The sequence below is a fragment of the Varanus komodoensis genome, unplaced genomic scaffold (assembly GCF_004798865.1).
Source record: "Varanus komodoensis strain SLA01 unplaced genomic scaffold, ASM479886v1 scaffold32, whole genome shotgun sequence".
Taxonomy (NCBI): domain Eukaryota; kingdom Metazoa; phylum Chordata; class Lepidosauria; order Squamata; family Varanidae; genus Varanus; species Varanus komodoensis.
The window spans coordinates 248,041-262,878 of record NW_025335798.1 but is presented as its reverse complement, the minus strand read 5'-3'; the positions used below and the strand labels follow the sequence as shown (position 1 = coordinate 262,878).

Genomic DNA, 14,838 nt, shown 5'->3' with positions numbered 1-14,838 from the left:
TCCTTTTCTGGTGAACACAGGGAAGGTTCACTCACAGTGGGCCACAGATTGGGATACATAGATATTTGCCTTTGTTTGCCTTAGCTCCACAGATGCGAGTTTAGCCAGTCCTGGGGCAGCTGAACTGGGGGAAGGGGCAATGTCTGTAGAGAGGGACATACCTGGAAAAGGTCAGGTGGCACTTGCTTCTTGCTGAGGCGGCTCTGCACATACTCTGTGGCTGACTTGGAGAAAGGCTAGAAAGGGACCGATAAAAATGGATAAGCCTGTATGTATTCCTGTCTACCCTTCATCCCACTTAGGATACAGCATCAATGTGGGCAGGCACCTGGGGGTTTACCTCCATCTCCACTGTTGTTATTGTTGCAGTTGTGCTAAGGAATGTACCAGCCAAACCCTCCACAGAAGAAACACGGACATGAAAACAGGAGTGACACGAAAACAAGGAAGACAAGGGCACTCACAAAGTTTGGGTCAGGTTTAACAGCTGGAAGAAGAAAAATGGTGCTGGTGGCAGACAAAGAAATCATGGCACCTTTACAAGAGGCGCCGTATTCTCATTCCATGGGTTTGCTGCTTATGGGCTTGATGGCCACGTTTTGCTACCCTGCCTAGTGCTGTCAACTTCTGTGAAAACCTCATCATGTTCCTGCAGAAAGCTTGAAGCTTAGCCTCCGGCTATACTGCGAGGCTCACATCTCCCATCTACATGCAGTTCTGAAGCAACTTTTACGCCAGTTTCCGAAGGACTTTTCAGACTTTTGCATGGCAACATTTGGGGCACTCACATGAGAGCAGGACAACAGTTCCTTCATGATGTATGTGTCAAAGATCTGGCGGCTCTTAATAGCTCGTTCCTCATCAGAATCCAACTTCTCATACTTTTTGATCTGGAGAGAATGGACAAGGTCACATTGGAGGTGCAAGACAATAAAATGAGGCCCACCAGAAAAGAGAGAAAAAGGAGAGAAAACATTCACAAGGCCTGAACATGTCATGTCCTGCATCCAAAAAACTCAAAGCTTGTGCTGAAGAAAGGTCTACAAAACATAGTTCATTAGCCTGTTTCCATTTTGGTGTAAGGTGAAGTTTACAGCAGGGACTGGGTGGTGGAGATGACAAAAGCGGCATGGAAGCAATGCTTATGTGAAATATAAAGAAACTGTAGGGAGAAGCAAAAAACTCAAGAGTGCACAGAATACAGAAATATTTTTCTTTTTGCTATTTTTATTTTAAATGTATTTTCTATTCTAGTTAAAACAGAACAAGTCCCAGATACTGTACAAATAAAGCATTAGAATATAAGAAATCATAAAGCATATCAAAGCCTTCCCAGCCTGGGCACTTTAAAGCACATATGTTGGCCATTTGCATTGTTCCCCACCCCATAAGACTTTTCAGGATTTTGGTAAAGCTACAATGTTCTGCCCTAAATAGGGTTCCCAGATCACAACCCAGAGATTCCTTCAGACCCTTCACTTTTCCAGCTGAATTAGATGAAGGACTTGTTGTGGCTTCTTGCACTGATTTGCCCCCTGATCATCTGGCCCAACCCCTCCCTAGCTTACTGCAACGAACAAGACTGCAGTTATGCACAGGGGGCAGAAGCAGCCATGGACCCCTTGTGTCTGCCTGGAATTTAAAGATACTAAGGGACCCTCTGGGTAGAGATCTGGCAAACCTCATCCTAACAGCAAGACTCTGCACTGCATAGAGTACCTAACACCATCAGCTTCATCCAGCATCTGTTATACCCCACCTCCATCCCATGGGCACAATGCTCAGCGCTCTAGAGAATCCGCTGTGCCAGCAGTGTGCATTCTATTAAGAGATAAATGCCTCTGGGTACAAGCCCGTGTCTATTTTCTAGAACAGAGCTCTTCGTCATGAAAAAGGACTCCTAAAGGTCATCTTCTCCTTTGGTAAAGGACCCCTTCCTAGTTCAGAGGGGGAATCAACCCTTTGATTGGCAGACCGAGAAAAACAATCCTGGTTTGAATACAATGGTAGAATAGGAATGTTTCCTCCCAGTCAGAAGCTCACCTCTTCGTAGAATTCCACCAGTGGCTTGGCCTCCTCTGCCTGTGTCAGGCAGAAGTCTCGGAACAGCAGGAAGCCTAAGAAATACATACAATTGTCTGCATTAAGGGAAAAGTCTGCCTCTTTCTCCCATCTCAAAATCTGCATGCAAAAATAAAATTGGGACTACTCAAAAGTCTGTCTGTCTGTCTCTATAGACAGAGATCGCTATCTATTTAGAGACACAAAGAGAAAGTTCTTCATACCTTTGACAATTAGAGGAGAAAACCTGTCTAATAAAAAGATCATGCTAAACATTGCTTATTAAATGGTCCAGTGTCGATGTTGTTTAAAGAACACACGGCTTTCCTTGCTTCTAATCTGGCATGCTGTTTCAAACTGTGGCCTACATCTGAGAGGCTCAGAGGCAGATTGGACTGCCAAGTCATAAGCTGGATGCTCTGTGCAGGGGAAGCAGAAGTGAATGCAACCACAGTTTCACCCATTCAGTTCATTGTGTGGGACAGGTATCCATCACAGCAAGACAAAAGTATTTGCGCAATAGCTGGCAAACTGGTCACAGAAGGAATAGGGCAGGAGAATTTATGTGCAGCATCTCTGGTTTGTAGCCTGGCAAATCCACCACACAACTGATAGCGATGGTTTTCTTGCCTATGCAAGATATGGTATTCAAAGACATGCTGCCTCCAAATTTATCTATCATGGCTTATGGTTGGTGACAGACCAATCTAGCAGAAAGTATTTAAACCTCTTTTTTTAAAAGCCAGATGCTGTAAGTATGTCTTGTTCTTATGTACAATTTTGGGTCTTTCATAGGACCTGAAGAGGAAGAAATCAACATATCAGAAGCTTTTTAACATAATGCATCACCAAGTTACAGAAAATCCAACCTGGTGATTTCTGCCTGTTACAGCATTGTTGAGAGGCAGTGGTCCATATAAAACTGTTGTAGGCATCTAGTTTATTCTTAGAGCCATAGATGCTGAAAGGAAGGAAGGACGAGGGAGGGAGGGAGGATTCTGACTATCAAGCAGCTTTTCAATCTTATTTATGGAAAAGATGCAACAGTTCTATTGGCTGCATTAAAGACTACTGGGAATCACATGATGACCACTCACTTTGCCTCCATGTTGCCTGCCTGCTCCTATGCTTTCAAACAAAATACTTTTTCCCATAGTTTGTTCTCCCTGTCAGGAAAAGCTTCTCATGCTTAATTTTTGCATGTCAGGCTGTTGTTAAATGCGCAGGAGGAGGATGGCCAGTAAAAAGAAACAACTGCATTTCTCAAGCTTACTGGTTTTGTTGGTCACGGCTAATCATCCTTCATAGATTTGAAAATTCCCATAACTTAAGGCACTTCTGTGTAGCAATGGGAAGGAAACCTTGTCATTGCTCTTTATTTGTTTGTTTGTTTAACATTTCATGATAAAAGGCTGACAGTTGCTTCCCAGAGAGCGTGCGGGCTCAAAATCACATCTACATATCCATTTCCTATGATATTTCATTGAACGGTAAGGCAGCTCTTTTTGTACTGCTGTTCACGTACAGTTACCACAGACCCAAGTCTCATCTCTTTCATATTAGCCACAGAAAAAGGGTGGTTGGAGGCAGCTAACTCTGCAGCAGGGGAACGACGAGGGGCTTCTCCTCACATGTGCACCAGACTCTGCCTTCATTGCTGCCTCTCTCTGTCAGGCACTCCCTCAGCTTGCGTCCAAATGACTCCTGGCTCTAAACCCTGCCCTCCGGCACATGCAGGCACCCCAGGTGGGAGAGGTGACATCAAGAGGCTGATGGGACGGAAACAGGAGAGTGAAGAGCAAATGGAGAGCATGTGTTTGGGGGGGGGGGGCCGAGCGGGCCATATCATGCGGAAACCACAAGTGACCTTGGGTGTGGGAGGAAGCAAAAGCATTTCCTGTTGGGGCGGGGTGTAATAACGGAAAGGGGAACCAGTGCTGCAAGGAGATGTCTGGCTTGGTATGGACAACATTCCAGGGTGGCCTCACCAAGTCCCTAGCTCCTCATCACTAAACCCTTCCTAACCAGCATGCTGCTCATCTTTTAGCTGTTGTGCCTTCAACAAAAGAGCAAGCAGAAATTCAGTGGGTGAAATTTTCTCCATCCCTCTATCTCTTAGGGATCCAAAGCTTCCCCTGTTGAACTTCTACTCCTCCTCACAACATAAGAGACCTGTCAGAAACAGAGTGGGCATTCCTACTTTCTAGAGGGCTTCTGTATCTTTAAGATCTAAACAGACTGGAGTTCTACCAAGAGGTTCCCTGGTGCCTACAAGGATGAGAAAATGCCACTCTTAAAGAGGGTCTGGCCCACTGAGGGGCTACGGTGCTAGAATCCTTAACCTGTCCCTCTTTTCTTCCACTATCCCTCTAGCAAAACAAGTGCTGTCCCAACTACCAATGGAAAATAGAACAGGAACTTTCACAAACCACACACAAGAGGAAGAAGAATTTCTTCATTGACTTCAGCAATTCTCCCCTTCCCCAATTCACAGCACTCAACTCATCTCCCCAAGGACTTTGCAACACTAGCCTGGGATAGAAAACTGACCAAACACAACAGGTGAGAGGGCTTCTTCCCTTTATTTTAGGCAAGAAAATGCTGGCTGCTGCAGTAATGATCACCCTTGCAGACCTATGCTGTGAAAGCTGTGTCTCCCAAAACGTCCTCTCCTACACAATTGGTGCAGCTGCTTATCTTGCAAGTAGTCAACGTAGTGCAGCCTTTCCAAACAGGATACCCTCCAGATATTTTGGACTATAGATCCCAGCAGCCCATTACAGCCTGCTCTGCATGAACGTGGCCACTGTGCTCTCAGTGGCTGGATGGTAAGGACAGATTCAGTGTCTTGAGAATTCCCCTACCCGAGTGTCGTGGTGATAAGAGAATCATAGAATGGTAGGGCTGGAAGGGGCCATGAAGACCATTGGTCCAACCCCTGCTGTTGCAGGACATCAAGTTACACCATCCCACTCAGGTGGCTCTCCAGGTTCTTTTTGAATGTCTCCAGTGTGGGAGAGCCCACCACCTCTCTAGGCAGCTGCTTCCACTGTCGTATTGCTCCGACAGTGAGGAAACTTTTCCTGATACCCAGTCTGAAGCAGGACTGTCGCAGCTTGACTTGATTATTCTGTGACCTACACTCTGGTATCAGCAAGAAAAGATCTTGACCTTCCTCTTTGTGACAGCCTTTGAGGTACTTATAGAGTAATAACATCCACCCACCCCCAGTCTTCTCTTCGCAAGGCCAAAACTATGCTCATTTCGGGGATGGGCCAACATAACTAGCCATGGACGAGTCCTGACAGAGCTGCAGTCCTATAACAGCTGGAGGTTCACCAGTTGCCGAATTAATGATTTACTGCATCTTCTCTCTGCCACAAAGTACAGGAACCCTTTTCAGGTCAGAAGCTGGAGCCCTAAGAAGAGGGGCAGAGTCACATATAGTCACTCCATGACAACTCTGCAGATACCAGTCCCCTCAGCTCCACTTCCATCACAGCCTTTTGGCATGGCTCAGCAGGCTGGAGTCAGGCGAGTCTGTCCAAACTCATGACCCATGAAGAGACTCTTGTACTCACCAATCTTCTGCAAAAATATCTTGTCAAAGGTCACCTCATTCCTGTCTTCCAAGTATTTCTGCATAACACTGCGAATGCTGCCAAGAGAGAAAGCACATGAGGAAATTAATTGGGAAGCACCTCTTTAACTTGGTATATTCTCATCAGAGACTTCCTATAAAGATAAGAAAGATATTTGGTTTGTAGGTAATGACAACCCAGCATATGGACTGCTGCTGAATCACGCATTGTTCTTATGCATGAACCCTGCACTATGGTTTAATTATGGCTTTTTAACTCATGGGAAGAGAACTCATGGTTTGTTGTGAACTCTGGTTAACAATCCATAGTTAAACCACAGTGCAGAGTTCACATGTAACAACAACCAATGATTCAATGATGCAGTCTGGGTATGATGGGAGTTGTAGGCCAGGACTTCTAAAGGGCAGAGGTTTGGGATGGGTGCTTTAAAGAATAATTCTTAAAACAATATCATATCAGATCATCCGAACGTAAGACATTATTTGCTAGGGTTGGAAAGGACCTCCATTCCGCTATGGGTTATGACTAGCTAGTACTTTAAAGGAGAATGCTGCTTCTTTTTGAGACTAATTAGAGACAAATATTACAGAGGCAACCTTTCATCCTATGAAGAACATGATTTTTTTCTTTCATTCATTTGTTTTTAAAGAAAGAAAAATGAACAGGAACAGGAACCAGTGAAAAAGTCTTGAAACAACTAGAAAATACAAGTTTGAAGGAGGAGTAATTAAGGCTGCTGGCTGGAGAAGCAGAAGAACAAACACACAGGATCTCGGGCACTCTTCTGAATCCACCCTACTTTTGTTAAATGTCATGTTTGTTTGTCTTTCTAATTAGCTTTTTTTTTTTTTTTAAGAAAATGACTGTGAAAGAGACCAGCACAAAATTCCAAGCCAAAAATTGGGAAACAGTACACTTGTGTTGAGAATAAACCTGAAATTTCAGCGTCCAAATGTACACTGATTAATCCCAAAGATGAGTTGACAAAACTTCCATCTGGCAGCTTAGAAAGCTCCACAGACAGCCTGGCCCCTAAACAGAGAATCATGCCAGGTTAATGTATTACAAAGGATTGGAATTCTATTTTGGAGCCATTTCGCAGCTTTCTGAGATGGGTGATGACCTGATTTCCCCTGTAGATACCAACTAGTAATGCAGTAGTTCTGTGGAGTAACTTTACACTCCTGACTGTTTGAGGAACTTCTGATATGAATACTCACACCCACTTATGCAGCCAACGGGAAAGAAGTCTGAGCATTTTTATTGCCTCAGTCCCAACTGCATTTTATTTGGAAATTCCACTGATTGTTTTTCAACTTCCTGATAACCATATTTACCTGAAAAGATATCCCAAGATGTCAAGGGGATTCATTTCCAAGGAAATATGCTTGCATTTACAACATTGGTATGTTTTTAGACTGAAGCTTCTGTGAGGAGGACTAGTCATTTTTGGAAGATGCAGTTTATCACTTGAGAAGGGGGGCAAGCCAGCATTTCCAATGCCTACAAATCCAGTCTGTTTGACTGTACAGATCCTCAAAGCTGGTTGAAACAAGAAGCAGAAGTGCCAGAGGCACAGACTTTGTGGTAACAGTGTGGCCGTAGTGCCAAGCTTTGGGTCTATCTGGCATCTTTTGCATGAGGAACTTTGCACCATAAGAGGGAGAAAGCTTCATCTGAAAGTGCACTTAGTACAAGTTTGCACAATAATGAGAATAAATAACTAAGTAATATTTTCCTCATTACAGGCTGCAATTTTTTTTTGTGTTCGTATGTGGGGATTTACATTTTGAATGCTTCCTCATATGTGGAATGGTGGTGAAGAGAGAATCCTTGATGAAAACTTCTCTCATGAACCTGCAGACTTCCTTTTTAGTTTTGCAGGTGGGAGAGCATTTCACTAAGCAAACTGCCTGTCCCCCCATACCATTGATATGGTCTAATGAGGTGCAAAACTATAACTTGATTCTGCTGGATGTATAAGAAATTCTTCATCCTGGGTATTTTTAATCTAGAAGACAAAACGATCTGGAGCACTAACTTGAAAAGGCTGTTGCATCATCCTGAAAAGGTGTGGAAAGATGTTCTCTGTTTACTGCATTGCCTGATATGGCCTGCCAAGAAGCAAGAAGCTCTTTTGCTTCTGCTGCAATCTATGGGTTAGAACTTGAGGCTGAAAGCAGGGCAGTCCTGGGCTCTGATCCTGGCTTTTGGAGGATGGTGTTAAAGATGCCCTGGGAATTTAATGAAGGTGATAGATACACAAGTGCATTTGAGATGATGACACACTTACCTTCTCTCCCTAAGGAGGGGGTGGGGGTTTGATTCAAAAATCTGTTTTTAAAAAATTTTGGATTGTGTGCAGAAGCCCTTGTGCTTTGGATTTGGAGAGATCTCTTTCCAGGGGATTATGAAACTGGCGTTATTTCTCCTGTACAAGGTGTGTGTGGAAATTGTTTTTCAGGAGCTCGGGCTCCTGAAATTAGTGAACCTCAAGGGAAAAAAAGATCCTATGACTGAGATGGGAGAATAGTGGGAAGAAGACAGACAGATCGCTATCTTTCTAGTCGTGGCTGCTGCCTCTGTAAGGGGGCTGGGATGATGCGTCTCGAACATCTCCATGACAACCCTCTGCAGGGGGCAGGGCCACTTGAATGATAACGTTAATATTATTACATAAATTGTCTTGTGCGCAAAAAGGACCTGGCACTCATTATCTGGTTATTTTTGCAGTGTCCTGGTAAGGTAGGCAACTCGGGGGCAATGTTCCCTTTCTGTGCAGTACAGATGTGAACTTGGGTCTCCTAGCTTCAAGGCAACTGCTTCATGCCAAAGAAGCACAGTGGTACTTAGACAAAGCTTGAAGACTAGGAAGGAAGGAAGGAAGGAAGGAGAGAGACAGAGACAGAGACAGAGACAGAGAGAAGCCTGGTCACCTGTGGTGAACAAGCATGTACTCCAGGCAACTAGAAAGGGAAGGCTTCAGAAAAGATCGCTTATTTAAGCCATAAATGTGTGTACGTCTGGCTGAGCAGGCTAGGAAAAAATACTATTGTGGGCTTATAAATATCATTTTATTCATAAGACGAATTTTGGTCCTTTCAAGGACAGCCACTGAAGTTGAAATGACAAACACTTTCTGAGAGGGGGCCAGGCACCTGAAGTTTTAGGAGAGCTGGTCCTGGTACTCTCTGAATTTCTTCCTTAGTAAAATGAGACACTAGATAATGGCAGAGAAAGGCTATAGAGAATGTCTGCTCCCTTGAGTTCTTCTTGTGCTGACACTTTATTTTTAGTAATAACTGCCTCAGCCAGCTGTTGACAATGCTCTTGTTCGTTTAAAGGCCATGGGGGAGGAAGTGGGAAATTACTTGCAAGTATGCCTGGGCATCCAAGCTGGTTTATTATATTTTTTTCTGTACACTCCCGTGTATTAGAAGATTAGAAGGAGTGACTACAGCCATTCAGGGAACATCGGGGAACTTCAGCTGCTATAGGACAAAAAGGAAACAAATGCACAGAAGTGCGTTCGGTTCCCTTAACAGGAAAAACAACAGTGTACTATAGCAGCCAGCAGAGGAAGAGCTTCCCTTATCCTACTTAGAAGCATCTTCTCCTCTTTCCCACCCCCTCCTCCTGCCAAGCGGCATTCTGCCCTTTCACAGACGCATGATCGTTTGCGGTTCTGCCACATTTCTAACTCCTGTGAATGACCTTCGAGAAATGGCAGAGATGTACCGGGTACTACGGAAGTCAGGTCATAGGTTTCCCTGACTTTTGTTCTGTGCTGTGGTTGCTTATGCTGCAGCTGATCCAGCTGATCTACACCCACAGGTGACACCATTTCCTGGTAGCCGACTGGAGACATGGCTCTTCTCTGAGGCCGGGCTGTGACTTGGATGGGAGTGGATGAGACTCTGTGACACTCAAAGGGCCACCTAGAATGACAGCAGAGCAGCAAAGAACAGTGTATTGGAGGCTACTGAGGAAGGCTGGTGAGAGGGATTTGGAAGGTACTCCACCACAGCCATGATGGGAGACCACCTGCTTCTTGACTCAATTCTGCTTTGTGTGTTACACTTGACCCAAGTGTCCTGAGATCACCTTCAGAGTCATGAAAATTCCTGGATGTTCTTGGGATAGTTCTATTCACTCAACTGAACCTGCCTTACAGGGTGGTTCTGATGATGAACAGGCAAGGAATGATAGATGAAGCACTGAGTTCCTTGGATGAAGGTGGGATATAATGCAACAAATTCATCAGATATGAAACCCTGCCCTCTCATCAAGGTTTCCCTTAGATCAAAGTTCTTCTGGTCTGAGTTCTATTACATTCACCCCATCTTGGAATGACTATGCAGACAAGAGTCCTCCAGTCCAGATTGTGAGGACTCAGAATTATTCTAACAGCCTTCTCTAACCTGGTACTTTACCAGATGTGTTGGACTTCAACTTTTAATAGTTCTGCCCAGCAAACCAATAGCCAAGAATGGTGGGAGCTGTGCGTTAAAATACCTGGAAGACACCAGGTTGACAAAGGCTTGAATGGCAGGAAAGTTATATTCAAACCTTCATCCAGCTATACATTTCAACTCAGTAGCTATGTGGCCCAGTAAAATTAGGTCTCATCTACCTCAAGGAGTGTGAAGATAAAAGTACAGTCTCCTTCTCCTTAAGAGGAGAATCAGGATACAACTAAAAGAAGAAGAGATCTCCCTGTTATCACAATGATGAACACAGCCTACCCAGTGCAGCCGCTGCAAGAACTTTGTTGAAGTGCCTTTTCCAGAATCTCTGTCCTATTATTCCAGTCCTGGGCAGTCTTCTGAGGATGCTGCTATACAACACAGTCCAGGAGATAATCCTTGCAGAATGGCAGCTGCACCCAGGTAGCAGTATTGTGCTGTATATTAAACCCCTGTGCTTGAAGAAGTAGGTAAAAAGCAGGAAGACCCTGGGGTTGAATGCTCAGAAGAAATACTCACAAAAGGTAAAGTGTTGTAGGGCCACACCACTTATGAGTTCCATGACTCTAACTGATTTATATAATGTTATGCTTGAGTGTAAGAAGCCTTTATATGAGAAATATGACCTGTTTACTATGAGCAGAAGTGGGTCTGCTCTGCCAAAATCACATCCTACAAAGCAAGCACAGGAATTAGTACTGGGTACAGAGCTCAATACCCAGAGAAACCTGCCCTTTTGAAGAATAAGAAGAAGAAAAAGAAACAGTTTCTAATCCTTCTGATCTTCAAAGACAGTGCATACCTACAAGAGTTGGTTAAATAGTAGAATGTAAGCCAGGGAATGGGAGAAGAACAGCATTGCCTGAGGATAAGGAGTGAAGCTTCATTGTCCTGCATTGCTTTTTATTGCCTCTTCTGCACAGAGCTCCAGAATAAATTATACAAGAAACAAATATGCAGATAATTTGCATAAAAGGCCAGCTAGAATGATGCTGGGACAGGAAACACAGTGTACTGCAGCCAACTGAGGAAGGCTAACAGGGAAGAGCTCCATAGATAGAATGATGGTAGCCTCTCTTCCCTGACCCGATTCTACTTTGCATGGCATAACGGAGAACATGTCAAATTAGGCCCAAGTGGCTCAACCTTACCTGCCTCACAGGGTTGCTGTAGAACAAAAAGGGGGACCAAATATTGACACTCTGATCCGGTGACTATTTTATGGTTCCTCTGCCTCCTAAAATGCAAATCTCACAAGCACAGCTGGTACCAAGGACAGGCAGGGCTGTCCTCAGCAGGGCCCATTAAGAACAGCTGCTCCTTTATTCACCTGCTCATTCAGCTGCCTTGTGTCCTGGCCCAGGCAGCGGTGGTGGTGGTGAGAAGCAGCAGATGCCACTGTTCACTTGATCATTGGCTCTCTGCCTGTCAAGCAAATGGTAGCAACGATGAGAAAGAGGAAGACGAGCAACTGAAACCAGGGACCGTCAGAAGGTAGACTCCACCGAGGGGAAGGGCCCATCCACTGAGTCTTGCCCAAGTGCCCACAAAAAACGGTTGCTAGCACAGCTCACAAATAAATAACTCCTTCTGCCTTTAGAAACACCTCCTCTAGTTCCCGCTTTCCCCAAATAACAGCTACTGAGCTAGAAAACTGTAGGCTTTGCTAGTGTGTTTAGAGGAGAGAAGGAAGCAGGAAAAGCCAGTGCTGATACTGTCAGGATAAGGATAAACTATGCCTAGTTTGGGCATAGAAAGAGATGAGGAAGAGACAGCTAGGACCTGGAAAAGGGAAAGCCAATATGGCTTGACTCTGCAATCCCAAGCTGCACTCGGCTGCAAATCCGGGGGGGGGGGGGTCTGCCAGCCAGCAGCTACTGGCTGAAATGGGGAGCAAGTGAAAAAGGTTCAGAGTGCCTCTAAACAAAGGGCTCCCAATGGTACCAATCAGAATGAAAGAGTGCCACAAGGCACTTTTATTCCTTAATGAATTTTCTGCAGTCAGATAAAAAGATGGGAGAAACAATGTGAAAACATGAGAGGTTTCTGAGTGCAAGGCAATGATGCCTGGATACCCTCCATAACACTCCTTGAATGAGGCAGTGTGGTGGTGTGATAAAAGCTCATTGGGAAGCTCCCTCAGTTGTTTGGCTGCCTCTCTTAAAATGATTTCCCCCTAAGGCTACAGAACTTCATTTAAAGTTTCCATGTGGGTGCTTCCACACTAACACTAGCCATGTGAAGAGTACAAAGGCTGCTGGGATTTTTAGACTTTGCCATGGTAACACATTTGCTTCATCCTCTGAATGAGTGCAAAGGCTGCCATGTTTTGCTCCAATGGGTCCTTTAGATCATCCTCAGAGGCCATCCATCATGTCTTCAATGGCAGAAGAGCCCTGGGACAAGTTCTGTCTGAACAGCTTTCTCCCTCTGTTGAGAGAGCCCAAGTTTAATGGCTGGAAAGGGAATGGATAGCATTGACCAGATCTCATATCGAAGAAGAAGGAGAGGAGGAAATGAGAAGAAGGCCTAGACTTGCCCACGTGCTTTAGGTGCAGGATGCCTGTCAGGCCCAACCCTGTTGCCCTTGGTAACTGCTGCCAGGAAGCAGAGTTAAAGGCTGGTTAAGCTAAACCATGGGTCTCTGGCCCAAACGGCTGGAAGTGTCTAAGCCCCCTTCTGGGTCACCTGAGGACTCAACCCATACATTAAGCAGAACCCCTGCCAAATACATTTCCTCCTTATCTGCCCTGAGAAAAATGCTGCATGTCGGTGACCTTGCCAAGCATTTGCACAGGCTTGCAATGTTGTTTGTGCAACTCCAGTTCCCACTTGAATTCATGGCAGACACAAGGTGGGTTCAGGCCTGGCTGCTCTTTGTGATCCCATGACCAAATTTACGCTGGAGGAATGGATTGCTAGGTGCCCCCCATGTTCTTGTGCATAAGCATTACAAGAAATCCTTTTTGCACAAGCAACGGGGCCTGTTGCCTGCACAGCAATATCAAAAACAGAACAGCATGGTTAGAGTATCACAAAATTGAGCCCAAGCACTGCCAGAGCTATACTGTATGCTCTTCAGAACATAAAGATGCAAATGTGAAGATTTGCAGATCTGTTGTCTAATATATCACCTTGACCCTCTCTGGGGGTTAAACAATTGCATGTTACACATATGTGCAGAGAAAGCATGGGGGGCTGTGACATGCAAATACAGAAAACTCTCGGTGGAGAGGGGGTTTGCTCCATAGGGGCTTGACGGCTGCTGCTTGTAGGGGTGGGGGAATTAGTCAGGGATCTGGGCCAAATTAGGCATCAGGAAAGAGACAGGCAACCGATCATCGTGCCCCACTGCGGTAACATAACCACGGAAAAGGAAAGATGCCACTTCGGAGAGCTCTTCTCTCCTTTATCCCTATCCTATAGGGTCTGGGTGCGTCAAGACTCCTTCTATAAGAGGCGAGGAAGTTAGCCTGCTCAATTCAAAAGAGCAAATCTCTCATCCATGCGCGCGCATACACACAAGCATATTTACACATGCAACCCAGCCCTAGCTAAGCCATGTCTCCTACTGGGCCCCGCACCTGCCCCCGGCTCACCTCGGCTCAGGTAGGACGATCTTCTTGCTTGCTCTGGCCGCAGGAGTAGATTTACTTTTCTCCATAGCCATCAAGTAGCTCACATCGGCGAGCACAGCCTCCAAGTCGGCCATCTTGTCAGGAAATATTTCTTCTGCTTTCCTTTCTCACAATCAGTTCTCTGATTATTCCCGCGGCCTCTGCGGCTCCCTCGGCTCCTCTTCCTTGTTGGCGCGTGTGCCCGTGTCTAAGCGTGTGTGGAAGGGGGAGAACAGGGTGGGGGAGGGAGGGAAGGAGAGGGGATCTGGCCCCCCCACCACCCCTCTTACAGACAGACCCACATGATGCGTGTGCAAGAGAAGCAGCGATTCTTCTTCCGTATTTCTGCGGTGCAGTTGCTGCTGCACCCTGCTTACTCTCTCCTATTTGTTCCTTCCCTCCAGAGCTCGCTCGCTCGCTCGCTCGCTCTCTCTCTCTCTCTCGTGTGTGTGTGTGTGTGTGTGTGTGTGTGTGTGCACGCGCTCGCGCGTGTGTCCGCCTGCTGTTGCTCTCGCCGCCTGTCAAAAAGGATCGGCGGCGCGGCGGCGGCGACAGTGTGGAGGGTCGCTGCTTTTAGGCTTGATCGCTGCGTGATCTGTCAAGCGTTTTTCTCTCTGTGTGCCGTGGCGATCAGGGCGCGAACAGCGAACTGCTAGGAAGGGCGAGCGCAGAATGAATTAGTATCAATGCACTGATAGAATAAACGCTAAGCGCTTAAGACGGAGGCCGAGCGGATCTGAAGCTCATACGCTACTCCTGCTCCTTCCTCCTTCTTGTATGTGGTTTTGTTTTTCTGCAGGGGCAAGGAAATCCGGGGCCCACCTTCTGGCTTTCCCTTCGCTGTCTCTAGGTCCAGCTTAAAGCAACAGCACCCGGACAAGAGGCAAGGAATGGAAGCGCCACTGAAGAAAGTTAATCGCCCGATGCTGCCCTCTGGAGACTGCGGGGGGACTTGCAACGTGCTTCCCTTAGGCCTTTCCTCCCTCCCCTTCTCCCCCCTCCCTTTCTTTTTTTAAAGACTATTTCGATTCAAACGCAGCCCGAAGCAACACGCCGCAGCGGGGATGGGGGTGGTGCTCAAATCGAGAAACG

At 45.9% G+C, this 14,838-nt stretch overlaps 1 protein-coding gene across 2 annotated transcripts in view; it reads right to left on the bottom strand.

Moving 5' to 3' along the window:
• The window catches only part of GRK2 (G protein-coupled receptor kinase 2), a 39,373-nt gene extending 24,824 nt beyond the window's left edge, over positions 1-14,549 (bottom strand). The window contains exons 1-5 of one of the 2 annotated variants that reach the window (XM_044438178.1): positions 13,729-14,549; positions 5,643-5,719; positions 2,044-2,117; positions 789-890; positions 162-236 (exon numbers count right to left, since the gene is read on the bottom strand). In XM_044438178.1, the coding sequence (XP_044294113.1) occupies positions 162-236; positions 789-890; positions 2,044-2,117; positions 5,643-5,719; positions 13,729-13,841 (441 nt within the window). In that variant the 5' untranslated portion in view covers positions 13,842-14,549. Of the gene's footprint in view, positions 1-161; positions 237-788; positions 891-2,043; positions 2,118-5,642; positions 5,720-11,459; positions 11,501-13,728 lie in introns of those variants that run through there. The other variant, XM_044438179.1, reaches the window with a different exon arrangement.
• Between the last annotated feature and the right edge of the window lie 289 nt (positions 14,550-14,838).